At 40.6% G+C, this 20,351-nt stretch overlaps 2 protein-coding genes and 1 pseudogene across 2 annotated transcripts; 2 read left to right on the top strand and 1 right to left on the bottom strand.

Moving 5' to 3' along the window:
* The first annotated feature begins 5,036 nt into the window (after positions 1 to 5,036).
* LOC131220363 (putative germin-like protein 2-1) lies at positions 5,037 to 6,594 on the top strand. The gene is made up of 2 exons (XM_058215306.1): positions 5,037 to 5,182; positions 5,909 to 6,594. The coding sequence occupies exons 1-2, from the start codon at positions 5,077 to 5,079 to the stop codon at positions 6,442 to 6,444; spliced, it is 642 nt and encodes a 213-aa protein (XP_058071289.1). The 5' UTR covers positions 5,037 to 5,076; the 3' UTR covers positions 6,445 to 6,594.
* A 2,443-nt stretch (positions 6,595 to 9,037) lies between these two features.
* Positions 9,038 to 9,951, bottom strand: LOC131221991 (probable UDP-arabinopyranose mutase 2; annotated as a pseudogene).
* A 7,252-nt stretch (positions 9,952 to 17,203) lies between these two features.
* On the top strand, positions 17,204 to 19,223 carry LOC131220362 (putative germin-like protein 2-1). Its single transcript, XM_058215305.1, has 2 exons — positions 17,204 to 17,315; positions 18,688 to 19,223. The coding sequence occupies exons 1-2, from the start codon at positions 17,204 to 17,206 to the stop codon at positions 19,221 to 19,223; spliced, it is 648 nt and encodes a 215-aa protein (XP_058071288.1).
* The last annotated feature ends 1,128 nt before the right edge of the window (positions 19,224 to 20,351 follow it).

The raw sequence follows: 20,351 nt of genomic DNA, 5'->3' as shown, positions 1-20,351 counted from the left end.
ACTCAATTCACTTGGGTATGGGCAAATAAAGCTTTAAGGACAACATTTCAGACGTGCTTCAGCCTGTCCTGATTTCTGATTATTTTGCAATTTTCGGTTTCCACATTATACAGAAATACATTAATCTGTATAATTTCCAACACTTTCTGACTTGGCCCCACTTCGATATGTGTTTCATCCATGCCGTCCATCTATTTTTCCATATCATTTTCGGTGTTGAACCAAAAAACGAGGGGATCTAAATCTCAGGTGGGCCACACCACAGGAAAACAGCAGTGATTGAATGTCCACCGTTAAAAACCTCCTATGGCCCACTGTAATGTTTATTTTACATCCAACCTGTACTCCTGACTTATAGTGCTCCTAATGGCAGTGGGACACTTAGTTCAATTCATTGATCCAGACTGTTCATTAGGTCCAGTGGACAAATATGGACGGTCACGATTGTTTACACAAAATAGGCGCAGTCAACCATTCCATCTATTTGTTATTTGCTGGGGACCATCATGGTTTTTCGTTAGGCAATTATAGCTATCCCCTCTATAAATTGGAAAAAAGGTTGGCTGTAGAAGATAAGACCAAATCAAGGATGGATCCGATCATCTGATCAGTGTGGTTTTTACATGGGAGTCCATGCAATGTGTTTTGAAATTAATAGAGGGTTTAGATCGATCATCGGTCACTTTGACAGTCCAATTGAATGATCTGAACTGTCCATTCGGTCCAACACAGATTTCACGGGATGTAGCATGCATGTTATGTATCACACCAGTTTGAATATGTAACAATTTATCACTTAGCCTTTGAAAAATGGGCGGTCAAGATCATTCACACAAGAGTAGGTCCAATCAGCAATTTGATCAACCTATTTGTTGGGACCATAGTAGATTACTATATGAATTTAGGAAACGGACAGCGTATTGAGTTGTACATGAGTTGAGCTTGGTGAGTTGAAATCTCAACTTATCTTGGCTTGAAATTGGATTTGGATTGAGTTGAGTTTTTTTTTTTTTTTTTTTGGAACTTGAAAAATTTTTCATTCCGAGTTTAAGCTTGTTTGAGCTCGACTCAACTTGGATCAAACCTTAATTCCAATCAACTCAGATCAAATTAGTTTGGTGACTTGGTTATTTTGATATTGATGTTGCTTGCTGAGTGTTTGATGAAATGACTCAATGAAGTATTGTTTCGAGTGCGTACATTCTCTGCAAGATTAGCCGGAAGCAAGGAAGGAATGGATACGAAACAAATTATAATTAAAAAATACATTATAAAACTGCCCTCATATCTTGATTTTGATATTAGTAGTCGAGTTTTTGATAAAATACTTGTAGAGTGCTGTTATTGTTTTGCATTATATGAGAAATTGAAAATGAATTCTATGTGTTTGTTTCACAGGCTTGAATTTGGCTCGAATTGGCCTGAGTCGTTGACCGAACCAAGCCAAGTTGGCCAAACAAGCTTGAGGATCGAGCCAAGCTAAGCTCAAGCTAAGATTAGCTACTGGCTGAGCCGGGCCGAGCTGAGCCGTGCCATGCTAGACTTAGTTCATATAAAACTCTAATTTTATCCACTCTGTTTGTAATATTAGAACTTGACCTAAAAAATGAAGCATATCCAAAGATCAAGTGGACCACATAGAAAGCAGTTTGAATTGAACGTCTATCATTGAAAAATTATTTGAGCGTCATGAAAGTTTTGGATTAAATCAATATTTGTGTTTTCCCTTCATTCATGTCCCTGTGATCTTATAAACATGTCGTATGACAAATAAACATCACTGTGGGCGTTAGGAAAGTTTCGAAGGTAAAAATCATTTTTCCTACTGTTTACTGAGGTGTGATTTACTTAACTTTGAATATACTTCAATTTTACACTCAACCCATAAAGTGAGCTGAAAAAATCATGGGACGGAGTGGATAAACGACATATATTCACAGTGGGCTCAACCGAGTTTACTCAGTTCAATAAAAAGCGTACTTAGGCACTCCGATTTCATAATTCTAAAGAATCACTTTTGGCAGACAATCCAAATCATCCCATACATGGCTCAAAAAAGAGATGGCTACAAAAACGAGGACAAATCAGGGATGGAGTAGCTCATCTGAGCATTATGGTTTTTGCATTTTACCACATAAAATGTGTTCTTAATTTAATAGACGGGTCAGATTGAACGATTGGATATACAAGTAGGCTGATGCAACTAAGAAGCACTATAACGTCAAGGGTTGGAGCCTTTATCTATAAATTATGTCGAGTTTTGCTGAGTGGAGTCGAGTTTTCTTGAATTTTGACCAAGTCATCATTGAGTCAGTCGACTCGACTTGAGTGAGTCAACTCGAGTTTTTTTTTTTTGTTTTGTTTTGTTTTGTTTTGTTTTTTATTAATGTTTTGGAGTTCTTAAAGTAGCTCTACTTAAGTACACGACATTGCGTGATTGTGAGGCATGGAGAGGCTCCAAATGGTATAATCTAAGCCCATTTTCAAGGACGCGTTTTGCCACAGGGACAGCCGATAAGAAGCTAGGTGGGGCCCACCGTTATATCTGTGAGAATCTACCCCTTCCATCCGTTCTGTGAGCTGTATTAGGACATCACCCAAAAATTATGTAGACCAAAACTCAAGTGGGCCACACCACAGGAAATAGTGCCATTGAAACATTCGTGGGGCACAGAGGTTTTTCTTCATGCTAATGTTTTGGTGTTTTCAGTTAATCACAGTGGGAATGGCCTTATGAGTGGTTTGGATGGCATATAAACATCACGGCAGACCCTGGGAAGGTTTTAATGGTAGGCATTTCCTCCTCACTTTTTCCTGTCGTGTGTCTCACTCGAGTTTTGGATTTGTCTCATTTTTGGGTTCATGTCCTAACATGAACTTTAAAAACGGATGGATGGATTGGATTTCTCACAGTGGGCCCACATAACTTCCAGCCGCAGGAACTTCCGGCAAGCGGGTGGCAGCCAATCCGCGTTCCATTTTCAGTAACTCCAAATGAATATGTGCGCAGAAAAAGGACGCAGTCCCACGAATAACTCCAAATGATTGGGCAGTAAATTCACGCGCCTCCAGCTGTAGTGAAATGACGTGGTGAAATTTTATTGACTTCTTCATACCTTTTTTTTTTTTTTTTCTTTGTTTTTTTTTTTTTTTTTAAAGGTTTAGCCAGGTAGTCGGTGCTCCGTGGGGCCCACCATGATGTATGTTTTTTGTCCATGCCGTCTATCCACTCATCTAGATCATTTCAGGGCGTGATCCCAAAAGATGAAGCAGATCTAAATCTCAGGTGGACCACACCATAGGAAAACAATAGTAGTGATTGAATGTCTACCATTAAAAACCTCCTAAGCCCACTGCAATGTTTATTTGACATCCAACTGTTGATTAGGTCATACATAACTGGATCAATGGAGGAGCAAAAATAATAATAATAATAAATATTAGGTTCATCCAAAACTTTTGTGGCCTGAATAAGATTTTATAGATGGGCATTCAATCAACATTGTTTATTGTGATGAGGTCTATTTGAGATTTGAATATAAAATCATAGTATAAATTAATCTGAAAAAATAAATAGATGATATATATACACACACACAGAAACACTCACCTGCGAACCAGTTTGCACGTACTACATATGAATTTTTTTGAGAACCTATCATACATGATGTGGATCCAACTTGCTCATCAGTTTTAAAAGCTCATTTTAGAACAATATGTCAAAATTGAGGTGGATCGAAAACTTAAGTGGGCTACACAATAGGGAAAATTTTGGAAAAATACTTATCGTTGAAACCTTCCTGAGCTCCACCTTGATGTTTATATGCCATCCAAACTGTTTATAAGGTCGGTCCCACTGGGATGAAGTAAATATACAGAAAACTTAGCATGATACAGGACTTTTGTGGCCATATAGAAGTTTCAACGGTGTTCCTTGAATCCCCACCGTTTCCTCTAGCCTGGCCCACTTGAGTTTTGGATCTACCTAGATGCTGGTCGCATGTCCTAAAATGAGCTCACATAACGGATGGACAGGGTGGATATATCACAAACATCACGTTGGGCCCACCTAACTTCCATTAACAAGTTTAGGGCTTTCTCATGCACACCATTTACATGGTGGGTCATGTTTGGATGATCTGAACCGTCAATCTGATGAGATGCACGGTTAATTGGGCTGCCTTGAAATCTTTAAGATCAGAAAATTCTAGCCGTACTATTAATGGTATAAAAAAGATGGTTAAGAAGGCAAAGGAAAGTAATTCAAGGATGTAAGTGTTGAAATACTTCAATCTTGTAGTTTTTTGTGTGTGTCCCATATCCACGGTGGGGCCCACCTTATGGACGGTTTAAATCTCTAGAAGTAAGCAACTACGCAGTAAATGCAACGATGAGCGGGACACTGAATGAAAGGACCAAATCAATCTGATTATGTTTTAGCATAATAATCCCTATGACTACATTTCAGAGGGAGGGAATACTATAATATGATACTTTGGTCCACACGCTTCACGGTGTTCAACGATATGGCTGCTTCATCTCCATCGTACACATGGCACTTTGATATTCTGATCCTAGCCGTTGGTTTGGGGGGCCAGCACATGGATGCACTGTATCACAAAAATCAAGGCGAGTAGACTATGAAAGTTAGATGAAAAGAAATAAGCAATTGGTCTACATTCAACCGGAGAAACTCATGGCTATCAGACGGTCAAGGTTGCTCAATCACTACTATCTATTTTTATATGGACCATGCAGGCTGTGGCCAATCAGATCAACGGTCTGCATCACCACACGTGTTTGCTACATGTACTGTACCACGAAGCGCATGTGCTGGTGGCGCTTATCATGGATAAGTGGATTGGATTGAAGCCAGAAGACCATTTCAATAGACGGTAACAGATTGGACGATGCATTTTTAACTTATTTCCACGTGGATGCATGCTACATCTTCATCTCTCCCTATATATATCAACCCCAAACCATCCCTGTTTCATAACTCGAAAAATTTCAAAGGTTTCTAACCATTGGATCTCCTTTCCTTGATTAGTATTGAGAAGAGGGGGAGTTTTAGAGATGGCCCACCACATTCTCTTCTTGGGTTTTTTAGCTCTCAGTTGCTCTCTTGCCTTAGCCTCAAGCCCTTTGCAGGATTTCTGTGTGGCCAAGCCCAACAGTCAAGGTACTTCCCTCATCACTACTACAATTACCACAATCACTCTATCAAGGCCGTCAATGGGCTAGGCCAGATCACGGTCTATTGGGTCAAGCCAGCCATTTCTGGGCTTGGGTTTAGTCATTAGACCGGTGGGCGCGCCAGCCCTGAGCCTGGTTTTTCATCATCGAAGTAGACAAGCTTTTCTTGGGCTTAAATTTATAATTTCTATTCAAGCCCAAATCTCAGCCCATTCATAACTTCCATGGGCCTAAGCTTAGGTCTTTCAAGCACACGGGTCAGGCCCAAATTTTAAGGCTTAGATGGACCCACTCTAAATGGTGCATCTAAATACTATTTTGAGCCAAACCCTAGTTTGTGCTAAGTATTTCGATGCACTTTCTCAAAACCCATTTGCTTCAATTGGAGAATTGGGTCCAAACAGGTACTTATATGGCTCAGGCTGACCTTGGTCTAGCCTGAGCCTGGCTTATTAACAGTCCTACGCGTCATTATATTTGGGTAAAAATCAAAGTTTCCTTCACTCCTTACTTGAGTCATGACTCGCTCTAGTTGGGTAGACTCGCCCATTATTCACAAAGCTGAAACTAGACTGGACTCAACTAGTTCTGAGTCAACCCAGTCAAGCCACACCTAACTCGAACAGGTCCTCAATCCTTAGTAAAAGGGATATAGTATTAACATTTTAGCAAAACATTTCATTTCACTAATTTAGATTATGAATCATGGCAGTGTTGGTTAATGGATTAGCCTGTGAGGACCCAAAGCTCGCTCAAGCCGACGATTTCTTCTTCACTGGGCTCCACAAACCAGGCAACACATCAAACTTCCTTGGATCGGCAGTCACTCCCGTCTTCGCAGCCCATTTACCTGGACTTAACACGCTCGGCATCTCAATGGTTCGCATAGACTATGCACCATGGGGCCTCATTTCGCCCCACACTCACCCGCGGGCCACCGAGATCCTAACGGTTGTGGAGGGCACCATCTATGCCGGCTTCGTCACGTCCAACCCCGACAACCGTCTGATTGCGAAGGTCCTCCAAAAGGGTGATGTGTTTGTCTTCCCAGAGGGACTCATTCACTTCCAGCGTAACATCGGGTATGGGAGTGCCGTTGCGATCGCGGCCCTCAGCAGCGAAAACCCAGGTGTGATCACCATCGCTAATTCTGTCTTCGGATCGAATGGGCCCATTTCGACTGAGGTCCTTACCAAGGCCTTCCAGCTGGACAAGGATGCAGTGGATTACCTCCAGTCCAAGTTCTAAAAACCTACAGTTCTCATTTGTTGTATCATTGGTTCCTTTTGCTTTGGTGTTGTTTGGAGTTCAATGAGTGTTGTTTTAGATCTTGGAAGACTTGAGAAGAATCCTAATATGTGTGTGATTGTATTCTCTTAATTTGTAAAAGCCATTCAAAGTCTTGAGAAGAGTCCTAATATGAGTGGGATATTGTGTTATTTTAATTTGTGTTTGCCATTAAAAGTCTTGAGAAGAGTCCTAATATGAGTGTGATTGTATTATTTTAATTGTGTTTGGTATTGAAAGCCTTGAGGAGTCCTAATATGAGTGTGATTTTGTTCTTTTGATTTGTGTTTGCCTTGAAACCTTGACAAGAGTCCTAACATGAGTATGCTTGTTTTGAAAGCCTTGAGAAGAGTCCTAATGTGAGTATGATTGTATCCTTTTTTGAGTTCTATAAGAATCCTAATATGAGTGGGATTGTGTTCTTTTGCTGTTGAAAGCCTTACCAAAGTGTCCTAATATGGGTGGGACTGTGTTCTATGATATCTTATCACCATTTTGAGAATGGTGGTGACTCATCCTTCTCACATGCCACACTCATGGTGTAATGTAGCACATCATCAAAATAGTGAGTGGTCCAAATTCTAATGGCAAATCAAATGGTTTCTATCACATTCTCAGTATAATTTTTGGGTTATGTTCTATCCGTAATTGGTTTAATGATTTAGACATGGGTTGCGGTTCAACCATGCCATGCGTTATGGTGGAACAGTTACCACCATTTTAAAGTGGTGGTGAACTATCATAAGAATCTGTCTCATTTCTCTGAGAGTTGTGTTATCCAATGAAAGCCTGCAAAACATTATAGGAAAGCCGTTGAATATCAGTGGAATGTGGGCCCACTGTAATATTTGTCTGACATCTACTCTGTTCATCAGATTGAGATACCTCATTTTAGGACCTGATCCCAATAATCAAGCTGATCCAAAGTTCAAGTGAGCCATATCATAGGAAAATTTTTGGATGGGGACGCCCACCATAGAGACCTTCAGGCCATCGTGTGGTTTACATGCCATCCAAGCCATTCATCGGATGAAACCATTGGCAGTGAAGATAAATTCCATAAATAACCTGGTCCAAATTTGGATGGATTACATGTAAGTTTAGGAGCTTTAGTTGTGAGTTTACACTGTTCCTACGTTGTGGCTTTCATGAGTTTTGGATTGATCTGATTTTTGCTATATAAGGTGAACATTCACATTACAAGAAAAATGACCTTTACCGGCAGTCAGAAGTGCCGGTAAAGGTCACAAAAGAAAAAGGAGTGTGTCAGCAAATGGTTCACCGACGCTTATCATCTTTTACTAGCACTTTTTCTGTTCGGCATGATTGAGTAGACTTTTTTAGTATTCATTTTCCTTTTTCCGATGCTTCTACTAGCCAATGACAATCACTAGAAACGTGCTCGGGGAAACAAAAAGCCTTAGCAAAAGTTTAATCCAGGTGCTGGTAAAAGTCTTTTGAAGCACAGTTGTTGGCCACCGGTAATCATGAAAAAGTGCCTAGGAAAGATGAAAAAGTGATTGCAAGCCTGTTCAAGCACTGGTAAATGTCTTCTGAAGTGCGGTGAAGGTTTGAGACGCATTGGTTAAGTCGTGCCGCGTAGGTCAGTAAATTTTTATTTTTTATTTTATTGGAAATTGTATTTTTTTAATATTTGAAACCTAAAAAATGTTACAATAAAATTAAACATAAATATTAAACAAAAATTATATTACTTTACAATACACACACACACACACACAATAATAAGTTCAAAATAGTTGAATATATAAAAAAATAAAATAAAAATCTTTCATTTGGTCGACTCATAGCCTAACTACACTGTCGAACCAAATGTAGATGACTGAATAGTTGTCCTCTGATTGAGTCACTTCGTGCATCAGCTTTTATAGGAATATAGATGCCATTGTTAGGTTGATCGTCTTTACATTCCACATCTCCGTAATCTAGTTCAGTACCTAGTTAGAATTTCAAATATGAAAAAGTCCATTAAATGTATAAATCCAAGTATCAAATTTAAAATGTGCTGCTTTGCTTAACTACTGATAGTCTTTGAACATGTCAAATAATTCAAAGAATCATAACAAAGAAAAATTTTGAATGAAAGGCCAGAGAGGGAACTTGCAACACACTCGCATGAGATCAGGCCATATTCATCTGATGGAGCCCATCATGAGAATTCCCTGGCCACAAGTGGATTGGATAAGTGGGCATGCGATGTATGAATAGACCATCTTAATTTTTAAGCCAGCGTATGTTCATGGTGAGCCCCAACTAGTTAATGGCCTTGATCTTGCACACATGCCACGTTGACATGTGCCACGTGAACCTCTTCAATTATCCCAAATTGCCTTTAGCATTTCTTGATTTCAATTACCGTATGCAAGGTTGAGATTGGGATCATGGCCATGTAACTCGAAGATAATATGCACCAGTGGCAAATACGATGAACCACGCTTGTCGAGATAGGCTTCAAACAACGATTATTTATTTATTTATTTTTATTTTTTTGGTTGAAAATAAATTAGCTGATGGCCACCCAAACACACCCTCAGAAATCAAATCCAACACTACATCAATTACCACAACAAGAGTACTATAAAGATCCCCCAAAAGACCACTTATTACTAGTACAAGATGAAAGAAAAAAGAAGAGCTACAAATAAGATTACATCCCACCCATCTGCAAAAATACCTCAAATTTCTATCCCAGAAATTGTAGAAAATACAGCTAAAAAATAACCAGTCCCAAACTAACAAAAAGATTTAAATTAAAAGGGGTAGAATAGTTCATCAAAGTTCTCTATTTTGTCTTGACAGGAGGGGGCCCATTTGGTAGCTCAGCAGCCGCCTTTCCAGATGGGTTGAGCTCGTCCCAAGCTTCGATCCACGTAAGCATGGCATCAGCAAGCTTGACGAAGTACGGGTCCACCTTCCCAAGTTTGGCTTTCACCTGTTTGGATAGCTCGATGTAACATTTCTGAACGGTGGTGCATTCCTTAGGGAGGGTCACTTGCTGGAAGAATGCGATGAGCTCTTCCTGCCAGTAGATCCCATTGTATTCCTTCTTGAGGTTAACAAACGGGTTGCTCGCTTTGCTATGCCAGATTTACGGAAGGCCCGTCTTGATCCCCCAACCCAAGTGGTCACAATCAGCTTTGTGCACCAGCCTGCCCACATATCATCGTAGCGTCCAATTGGTTGACCATCACCCATCAGTCCAAAGTACATTGCAGGGCCAATCAGCTCACGGTTGAATGCCAAATTCATCCGGCACATTGGGAACAAAGTCCCCTTAGGGATCGTTAGAACCGCATCAACAAACCTGGTATTTCTCTCGAGAGGCTTGACTAGCTGTGTTGGGGCATCATAGTCAGGGATGTTGAGCCAGAGGCCATGAGAAACAGCTGTAGGAACACCTTCCCGGAGACTGAAAGGGTACCCACGAACAACGATTGAGCAGCACATCCAAGTAAAAAAGGACTCACTGCAACCACAGCTGGAAGGCCAATCATAGGCTAAGCTGTTAGCTTGGTGCACAGAAATCAATATGCTAAACACATAAATATAAATTTAAACTCAGATAATACCACATGAAATTCACGGAATAAGGTGAAAGAAAAGCCCTGATCGAAAATCTGGAAAATGTTAAATGCTTAAATAACATCAACTGTGGCCAAATTAGTAGAGGCGCGGATCCATGTCGCTTTCCTGAAGATTATTCGCACCCATTGGATGATTTCCTATAATGAATGTCTTTGGAAGACAACCACTTCTCAGTCCAAAATGATTGATGCTTGGAATCTTTGCCTTCTATTCTAGTTTTTTCGCAATTGTTATTTATAGCCTGCCCGCACGATACGGCGCGACGTGGCGGGCGGGCACGAGTGAGCATATGTGGTCTATGACATAGCATTCTCAAGAACTCAACACAAACTTACCACATGCTCCTATATATAAAGGAGAAATTTTTTTTTATTTTTCTCCAATGTGGAACTATTCCATAGGCAAAAAGCCCAAGAGGTCCAAAACTATTTCCTACAACTTTTTCCCTTCTCTTTTGTTTTAAAAAACCATACTAAAAAACCAACATAAGCAACATGCACATCCATGAGGGGAGAGAAAATCTTGAAGCCCATAATGAAGAAAGCAGTGGTCAAGAATCCTCTGAGACCAGTGACGAGGCCCCATCATTTGTGACTGAACTGAAGATGCAGTCGCAGCACATGATCCATGACAAGCAGAAATGCAGCAATCCTAATATAAAACATGGCCTCCGAAAGCGAAGGAGATAATGTCTACAAAGGTGATGTAAAGCTAGTCATAGGCACTTTAATGGCAAAGATAGACCAAAGAAGGCTCCAATCAGAGGTGGAAATGATCCGGACCGTTAAAAAGAGATGAGTTTTTGGACATATTATATATGATTTTAGGTTGGAGAACAAACTTAAGCCAACCAACCTTATTATGCCGGGTTGCCCACGCCCGATTTGTGAGATTCCATTAGATCAATGGTCAAAAGTCCCATTTATTATCATTTTTACTATAAATTTGATGCAGGACATGAAAAAATAAATATGATATGCAAGTTTTCAGGCTTAGATCCTACCAATTCAGAAACAATCACACAAATTCCACGTCCCACATGAAAAATCCAAACATTCAATTAAAAAGGGGAATCTATGCAGGTCTAAGCTGACACAGGCTAGGACTGGACCAATAAAAATTATAAACCAAACGATGTCAAAAGGAAATAAAATCAACTACTCATGCATAAAAATCAGTCCCTAATTCAAGGGATTCCCTAATTTCAATTCAAGGAATCCTAAGGTGATAAAAAGGGGTAAATCAATTAGGGATCATGTAATCTAGGGTTAGGATTCATGAAAAACGGCTATGAGAGGATAAAAGAGGATAAAAACCTGAGCCAAAAGATGATCCCGCGTGTGGACAGCAGCAATAGTCCAGACGGACGTGCTTGTGATCCCAGCCGCACGTGTGTGGGGCCCACTATTCAAAAAAAGGCCACCTTGGCCCTGGTCGGCCAGGGATGAACTCCAAAACTCCCAAATCTCAGCTCGATCTGATGTACGGTTTGTGCGTAGTGCTCCGCCGAAGTTTCAGCTCGCCTGTGGGCCGAAATCTGGAAACCTACTGTAATGAAGAAATCTGATGCAACAAAAGGATAAATTCGAAGTACGGATGGTGGGGGAAGATAGAAAAAAAATGATGAAAAATGGGGGTAAATTGGAATCGATGTGGCTTCGCACCACGGTAGTTAGCCCTTCGAAAAGGGAGGGCTTCTCACACACTTTTAAATTCTTCCACAACTCACGAAGAGAGCAGAAAAATAAAGTAGAAAATTTTTATTAACTTCAATGAATGAAAAGAACTATAAGGGGTGCCTATTTATAAGGAGAACCTTATACCCAAAAACTCGCACCATGTGCGACACCTATTACTTGCGATGAAGTAAACTAAAATAAAAACCAAATAAGAAAATCTAAAGCGTTCACGATGTTCTAAATAATAACAATAAGCAAAACCTAAAAAATAAAACCAATTCGACGAGTGGGCGATCATGAGATCCCATGGTGGGCTTTTCTTGACTATCGGACTACTTTTCTAAACCGAAACTTGAATTTAGCTAGGAGGCCCTCCCTAGTCGTCGTCATCGAGCCAGATCGATGGTGAGGTCCTCCTTCTACGTACGTACGTGCGTAGGGGGGGCGGCGTGAGTGCGCATGTGCGAGTGATGTCCCCATCAATTCTCCCCGGCTACAAAGATTTCACCACTGGCGAAATAAAACTCCTGAACCGCTTCAGGATGATAGGATCAAGTCTCTAAAGCTCCTCCTCAGTGAGCCACGTGCTGTCTGAAGCTGGGCATGACTTCCATTTAACCACGTACTTCTGAAATCTGTCGTCCGACGTTGAAACTATCTAATGGTCCAGGATATCCTCTATTTCCTTTTTGGGTGTGTGAAGGTTAGGTATGGGAGATAGAGGCTGAGAAAATGAGTCGGGAAGGTTATGTATGGGAGGTAGAGGCTGGGAAGATAGGTCGGGACAGGTAGTATGAGAGGTAGAGGCTGGGAACATGGGTCGGGACGGGTAGGTATGGGACGTAGAGGCTGAAAAAATGGATTGGGAAGGGTAGCTATAGGAGCTAGAGGCTGAAAAAATGGGTCAGGACAGATAGGTATGAGACGTAGAGGCTGAAAAAATGGGTCGGGAAGGGTAGGTATGGGAGGTAGAGGCTGGGAAGAAAGGTTAGGAAAAGTAGATATGCAAGGTAGAGGCTGAAAAAATGGGTTGGGAAGGGGGCCATGGTTCAAGGGATAAATTTGGAGAATCAGGATAGGTGGGCGAAGGGCCGAACAAAGTATCAGTGGTCCCCTGAAAAGTAACTAAATCTTCCACATTGGATGTGAAACTAATTCCTATGGAAGGTGGAAGATCTACCTCATACACATTAAGACCGTTTCATTTTATAATTTTGACAAGTCTAGCGCTACACGCGTGTAACTTACGAACGGCCCTCGAAGGATACCGCTCGGGCCTGATGCAGACCATCACAGAGTCCCCAATATTGAATCCTCTGAAACATTTATATTGGTCTGTAGAAAATGTGCAATGTTCATTATTAGTCATGATCTTCTACCAGATTTCTTGATGCCATGAATAAATGTGATGCGCAAAAGACTCTGCAGACTCTGACGGCCTATGAGACAGTGACATAGGGACAAGATCAATAAGTTTCCTAGGTTTATAATCAGTAACGACTTCACGAGGACTTAGACCTGTGGACCTATCGACAAAATTATTCAACATAAACTCGGTTGTAGGTATTACGGTATCCCATGTTTTGGTGTGCTCTATATCCCTCCTAGGGGACTCATCCGGTAGATCATCAGGACAAACATCACGAAACTCATCCACTACCGGAATGACCTCAGTGGGTAACTCTACACTAACATCTGGTGCACTCTCTCTACAAGGCTGCACATGTTGTACCTCTCAAAATAGTGGTCTTGATGTCCCTCATGGGGTGGGTACACGGGTGCACGCCTATAACTGATTCCTTGGCCAATTCCATTCATTGGTCTATCCTTCAGGCCACCTGCCTGAGATTGGACATCTACCCCAATGGTGGAGTTTGTCCTGGCGATGGTCTTTAGTCGGGCAATGCGTTCATCAAGCTGCTCAAAGCATTGGTATATTTCCAAGCGCCTAATTATAAACTCCAACTTCTGGGACAACTTATTTAGTGACTCTTGCAATTGTTCCATGTTTAATGTAGGGTGCCAACCAAAATTCAGCAATATAATTGTCAAAATATAAGAGATTTTTTTTTATTTAAAGAATCAACCTAGTTTCTAAAAAACGAAAAAGGAAAGTTTCTAAAGAAACAAATTAGGAAAAAAAAAAAAAAAACAAATTAGAAAAGTTTCTAAAAAAACAACCTTGTTGCTAAAGAAAAAGAAAAAAGGAAAGTTGATAAAAATAGAAAGTAAGTTAGTTTCTAAAAAGAAAAAGGAAAGTAAATTAGTTTTTAAAAAAGAAAAAGGAAAGGAAATTAGTTTCTAAAAACAGAATAAGAAAGTTTCTAAACAATTAGTTTATAAAAAAACAGAAAAGGAAAGTTTCTAAACCTGGAAATAGAAAACTAAGTTAATTTCTAAAATAATTCAAATAAAGGGATAACAGAAAATTTCAGCAGCTTTTTTCAGGGTTTATGGACCTCTAAACAACCATATATGATGAGAATTGATGCGTAATGGACATAAACAACCAAACCCTAAACATGTAATGAATTCTCTTACAAAAACCCTAGGCTTTGATACCAAATTTGATGCAGGACATGGAAAATTAAATATGATATGCAAGTTTTCAGGCTTAGATCCTACCAATTCAGAAACAATCACACAAATTTCACGTCCTATATGAAAAATCCAAACATTCAATTAAAAAGGAGAATCTATGCGAGTCCAAGCCGTCACAAGCTAGAATTGGACCAATAAAAATTATAAACCAAATGATGTCAAAGGGAAATAAAATCAACTACTCATGCATAAAAACCAGTCCCTAATCCAATGGATTCCCTAATTTCAATTCAAGGAACCCTAAGGTGATAAAAAGGGGCAAATCAATTAGGGATCATGTAGTATAGGGTTAGGATTCATGAAAAACGGTTATGAGAGGATAAAAGAGGATAAAAACCTGAGCCAAAAGATGATCTTGCGTGTGAACAGCAGTAATGGCCCAAACGGACATGCGTGTGATCCCAGCCGCATGTGTGTGGGGCCCACTATTAAGAAAAAGGCCACCTTGGCCCTGGTCGGATAGGGATGGACTCCAAAACTCCCAAATCTCAGCTCGATCCGATGTACGATTTGTGCGTGGTGCTCCATCGAAGTTTCAGCTCGCCTGCGGGCTGAAATCTGGAAACCTGCTGTAATGAAGAAATCTGATGCAACAAAAGGATAAATTCAACGTACGGATGGTGGAGGAAGATGAAAAAAAGATGATGAAAGATAGGGGTAAATTGGGATCGATGTGGCTTCGCACCACGGTAGTTAGCCCTTCGAAAAGGGAAGGCTTCGCACCCACTTTTGAATTCTTCCATAACTCACGAAGAGAGAAGAAAAATTAAGAAGAAATTTTTTATTAACTTCAATGAATGAAAAGAACTACAGGGGTGCCTATTTATAAGGAGAACCATATACCCAAAAACTCGCACCATGTACGATACCTATTACTTGGCGATGAAGTAAGCTAAAATAAAAACCAAACAAGGAAATCTGAAGCGTTTACAATGTTCTAAATAATAACAATAAGCAAAACTTAAAATATAAAATCAATCCGACGAGTGGACCACGATCATGAGATCCCATGGTGGGCTTTTCTTAACTATCGGGATACACCAAAACTTGACTTCTAGCTAGGAGGCCCTCCCTGGACGTTGTCATCGAGCCAGATCGATGGTGGGGTCCTCCTTCTACATACGTACGTGCGTAGGGGGGGGCGGCGTGAGTGCGCGTGTGCGTGTGATGTCCCCATCAAAATAGTAAATTTTAGTTCAATTATAATTTTTATCCTTTGAGTTGTCAAAGTCGGGACCAATATGAAAATGGCTTTAAAAAGTTAAGAGAATAATGTGGTTGAGATACTTATTATTTTTGGCTGAAAACTATAAAGTCTAATAGGAATAAAGATAGTCTATAAAATAATAAATTTAGTATTTATAGTAAGTCCCGTTTTTAGGGTGTTTGAGTAGGATTCTGATTCTAAAACTCTTTAGGTTTGAGTTCTTTATTTAAAGAGTTATAATTTTATTTTATTTTTATCATTAATAAATTTGTTAGAAATTATGCATGCTTTTATTTCTCATGAATTGGAGGAAGCTTTGTGAGGAGTCTAGAGAGCTCCCTGGATTCAAAAAAGTTATTCTCTAAGAAAAACACTGATCGACCTCATCACGCCCCTCCTTGCACCAAAAACTTTTGTTGCCACTCCAAATTCCTACGGTAAGGTGTATAAATTGTGGAAACTATTATACAGGCTCAGACAATCTCCTTATATATGCTTGGTTTGAACATTTTAGTTAAGCTGTTTCTATTATTGAATTATTTACAGCTTTGTTCGGCCTTTTGGCCAAGTACATGCTCGGTTTCACTACCCAATCCGCGTCCACAGAAATAGTCTCCTGATCATTAGCAAGTGTAGGGCTTGCTTATGCATATGACCCTTTACAAGCCGGGCCATGGTTCGCTGATCCGAACCGTCAATCTGATGAGATGCACAGTTAATGGGGGCTGCCTTGAAAATACTCAAGATGGGAAAATCCTAGCTGTACCATTTATGGCAAACACCAAGATGGTTAAGAAGGCAAAAGAAAGCAATTCAAGGATGAAAGTGTTTCAATACTTCAATCTTGGAGATCTTTTGTGTGTCCCATATCCACGGTGGGGCCCACCTTATGGACGGTTTGGATCTCCAGAAGTAAGCAACTACTCAGTACATGCAATGATGAGTGGGACACTGAATGAGAGGAACAAATCAATCTGATTATGTTTAATTACCATAATAATCCCCATCACTCCTTTTCAGAGGAAATACTATAACATGATACTATGGTCCACACGCTTCACGGTGTTCAACGAGATGCCTGCATCATCTCAATGTTACAAGTGACACTTCGATATTCTAATCCTAGCTGTTGATTTGGTGGGCCAGCACGTGGATGTGTTATATCACAAAAATCAAGGAGACTAGACTGTGAAAATTAGACGAATAGAAATCAGTAATTGGTCCTCATTCAACAGGAGAAACTCACGGCTATCAGGCGGTCAAAGTTGCTTAATCACTACTATTTATTTTTATATGGACCCATGAAGGCGGTGGCGATCAGATCAACGGTCTACATCACCACATATGTTTGCCACGTGTACATTACCACGAAGCGCGTGTACTAGCGGCGTTTCTCATGGATGAGTGGATTGGATTGAAGAAAGAAGACCATTTCAATGGCATAGACGGCAATACATTGGACGTTGCATTTGTAACATACTTCCACGTGGATGCATGGTACATCTACATCTCTCTCTATATATATCAACCCCAAACCATCCCTGTTTCATAACTCGAAAAATTTCAAAGGTTTTTAGCCGTTGAATCTCCTTTGCTTGATTAGTAGAGGGAAGAGGGAGTTTTTGAGATGGCCCACCGTATTCTCTTCTTGGCTTTTTTAGCTCTCACTTGCTCTCTTGCCTTAGCTTCATATCCAAGCCCTTTGCAGGATTTCTGTGTAGCCAAGCCCAATAGTCAAGGTACTTCCTCCATCACTACTGCAACTACAATCATTATATCAAGGCCGTCAATAAGCTGGGCCAGATCACGGTCTATTGGGCCAAGCCAGCAATGGCTGGCTTGGATTTAGTCATTAGACCCATGAGCAAGCCCTGAGAGCCTGGTTTTTCCGTCATCGAAATAAACAGACTTATCTTGGGCTTGAATTTATAATTTCTATTCAAGCCCAATTCGAAGCCCATTTATAACTACCATGGGTCTAAGCATGGGTCTTTCAAGCACACGGATCAGGCCCAAAATGTAAGGCTCAGATGGACACACTCCAAAAAGTGTCTAAAGACTATTTTGAGCTCAACCTCAGTTTGTGCTAGGGGTGCACACAGTTCGGTTCGGTCCAATTCTAGCATGAAATTGAACTTGAATCGTTCCCAACGGTTCCAAGAAAACTAAAACCACAACGGACCATTTGCACCTTAGAACTGAATTGGAATCGGACCGTAAATGGATCCGGTTCAGTTTTACAGTTATGAGCTTTTTATAATCCAGCCCAATTGCATGTTTTTTTTTTTAAAAAAAAAAAATTACAATTCAGCACAAGTTCCTCTACTGAAAGTTTTCAAAGATAGTAATCTTGTCATGGTTTGTTTTCATGACCTTTTCATGTTCCCAAAATGATTTTACTACCAGTGTCTATTTGTGTTGTGATTTATTTGATGAATGTAATAGTTTTTTATATTTAAAAGAATAAAATTTAAATATTTATTAATCAAGGGTCCAGTTTCACATTCGGTTCTAGGGTTCAGTTCTACGGTCCAATTTGATTCTACGGAACCCTAAATCGAAAATGGAACCGAACCAACCGGTTTTTTTTTTTTTTTTTTCAAAACTGGAACTGGAACGTTGCACTTCAGAACTGGACCAAACCATGCGTTCTGGTCAGTTCTGGTCGGGTTTACCGGTTCTACCAATTCCATGTGCACCCCTAGTTTGTGCTGTGTATTTCGATGCATTTTCTCAAACCCCATCTGTTTCAATTAATTTTATACAAGTAGACCAATTTTGTATACAGAAGTTGTGGGAAAGAATCTCATTGGAGAATTGGGTCCAAACGTGCTGACCTTGGTTTAGCTTGAGGCTGGCTTATTAACAGTCCTACAAGGCATTATATTTGGGAAAAAATCAAAGTTTCCTTCACTCCTAACTTGAGTCATGACTCATCTAGTTGGGTCGACTCACCCATTATTCTCAATGCTGAATGGCAGTATGGAACTGGACCAGACTCAACTAGTTATGAGTCGACTCAGTCAAGCCACACCTGACTCAACCGGGCCATAGTATTAACATTTTAGTAAAACATTTCATTTCACTAATATAGATTATAAATCTTGGCAGTGTTGGTTAATGGATTAGCCTGTGAGGATCCGAAGCTCGCTCAAGCCAACGATTTCTTCTTCACCGGGCTCCATAAACCAGGCAACACCTCGAACTTCCTTGGATCTGCAGTCACTCCTGTCTTCGCGACCCATTTACCTGGACTCAACACACTCGGCATCTCGATGGTCCGCGTAGACTACGCGCCATGGGGCCTCATTTCTCCCCACATCCACCCGCGAGCTACCGAGATCCTAACGGTCATGGAAGGCACTCTCTACGCTGGCTTTGTCACATCCAACCCCGACAACCGTCTGATTGCGAAGGTCCTCCAGAAGGGTGATGTGTTCGTCTTCCCAGAGGGACTCATTCACTTCCAACGTAACGTTGGGTATGGGAATGCCATTACGATCGCGGCCCTTAGTAGCCAAAACCCAGGTGTGATCACCATCGCTAATTCCGTCTTCGGATCGAAAGGGCCCATTTCGACTGAGGTTCTTACCACGGCCTTCCAGCTAGACAAGGTTGCAGTGGATTATCTCCAGTCCAAGTTCTAAAAACCTATATTTCTCATTTGTTGTAGCATTGGTATTTCTTACTTTGGTGTTGTTTGGAGTACTTCAATGAGTGTTGTTTTAGATATTGGAAGACTTAAGAAGAATCCTAATATGTGTGTGATTGTATGCTTTTAATTTGTAAAAGCCATTGAAAGTCTTGAGAAGAGTCCTAATATGAGTGGGATTGTGTTATTTTAATTTGTGTTAGCCATTGAAGGTCTTGAGTAAGAGTCATAATATGAGTGTGATTTTGTTCTTTTGATTTGTGTTTGCCATTGAAAGCCTTGAGAAGAGTACTAATGAGAGCATGATCGTGTCCTTTGAGTTCTTTAAGAGTCCTAATATGATTGGGATTGTGTTATTTTGCTCCTGCAAGCCTTACCAAAGTGTCCTAATGTGGGTGGGATTTTTTTATTTTTATTTTTTAAAGGTGGAACAGCTCCACCAAATTTTATAAAATGAAAAAGATGTACATCCAAGCCGCGGGCCCCAACAAAAAGATTTGGGCCTCGCCTATCGTATACAAGGACACCCTCAGACCTAAGAACAAGCCATCCCCAGGAGCGGACCAAGAAAAACTAGGGGAAGAGGCCCCCGTGAAGCTGCCGGCCCCTACCCACCCAAGCCAAGGGGATTAAACGCGCAGGATACCCAGGCCCGCTTGGTCGAGAACCAAGGAGCCCCTTACAGTTCTTGGCAATTCGGAACCGGATCTATAGAGCTTGTTCCCACACCCTTCACTGGCCATCCTAGCCAGAGCATCAGCCATTTTGAGAATGGTGGTGACTCATCCTTCTCACATACCACACTCATTTGTATTTATAACTGTCCAAACCTTCTAAGTCATGGTGTATAACATGAATGTAGCACATCATTAAAATAGGGAGTGGTCCAAATTCCAATGCAAATCAAATGGTTTCTATCACATTGTCAGTGTAATTTTTGGGTTATGCTCTATCTGTAATTGGTTTGGTGATTTGGACGGGTTGGATTGCTGTTCAACCATGTCATGTGTAATGGTGGATGAGTTACCACTATTTTACAGTGGCAGTGAACTATTAGTTGAGAGATGTGTTAGACAATGAGAAAGCCTCCACTAGACCTGTTGTTGGAAAAGCGTGCAACATC

Source organism: Magnolia sinica, chromosome 12 (assembly GCF_029962835.1).
Source record: "Magnolia sinica isolate HGM2019 chromosome 12, MsV1, whole genome shotgun sequence".
Taxonomy (NCBI): Eukaryota; Viridiplantae; Streptophyta; class Magnoliopsida; order Magnoliales; family Magnoliaceae; genus Magnolia; species Magnolia sinica.
Note: the sequence above shows the minus strand (reverse complement) of the source record. Positions and strands in the feature narration are given on the sequence as shown.

Coding starts and splice junctions, on each gene's coding strand:
- LOC131220363 (XM_058215306.1), top strand. CDS start 5,077: ATGGCCCACCACATTCTCTTCTTGGGTTTTTTAGCTCTCAGTTGCTCT. Junction 5,183..5,908: donor GGCCAAGCCCAACAGTCAAG/GTACTTCCCTCA, acceptor GAATCATGGCAG/TGTTGGTTAATGGATTAGCC.
- LOC131220362 (XM_058215305.1), top strand. CDS start 17,204: ATGGCCCACCGTATTCTCTTCTTGGCTTTTTTAGCTCTCACTTGCTCT. Junction 17,316..18,687: donor AGCCAAGCCCAATAGTCAAG/GTACTTCCTCCA, acceptor AAATCTTGGCAG/TGTTGGTTAATGGATTAGCC.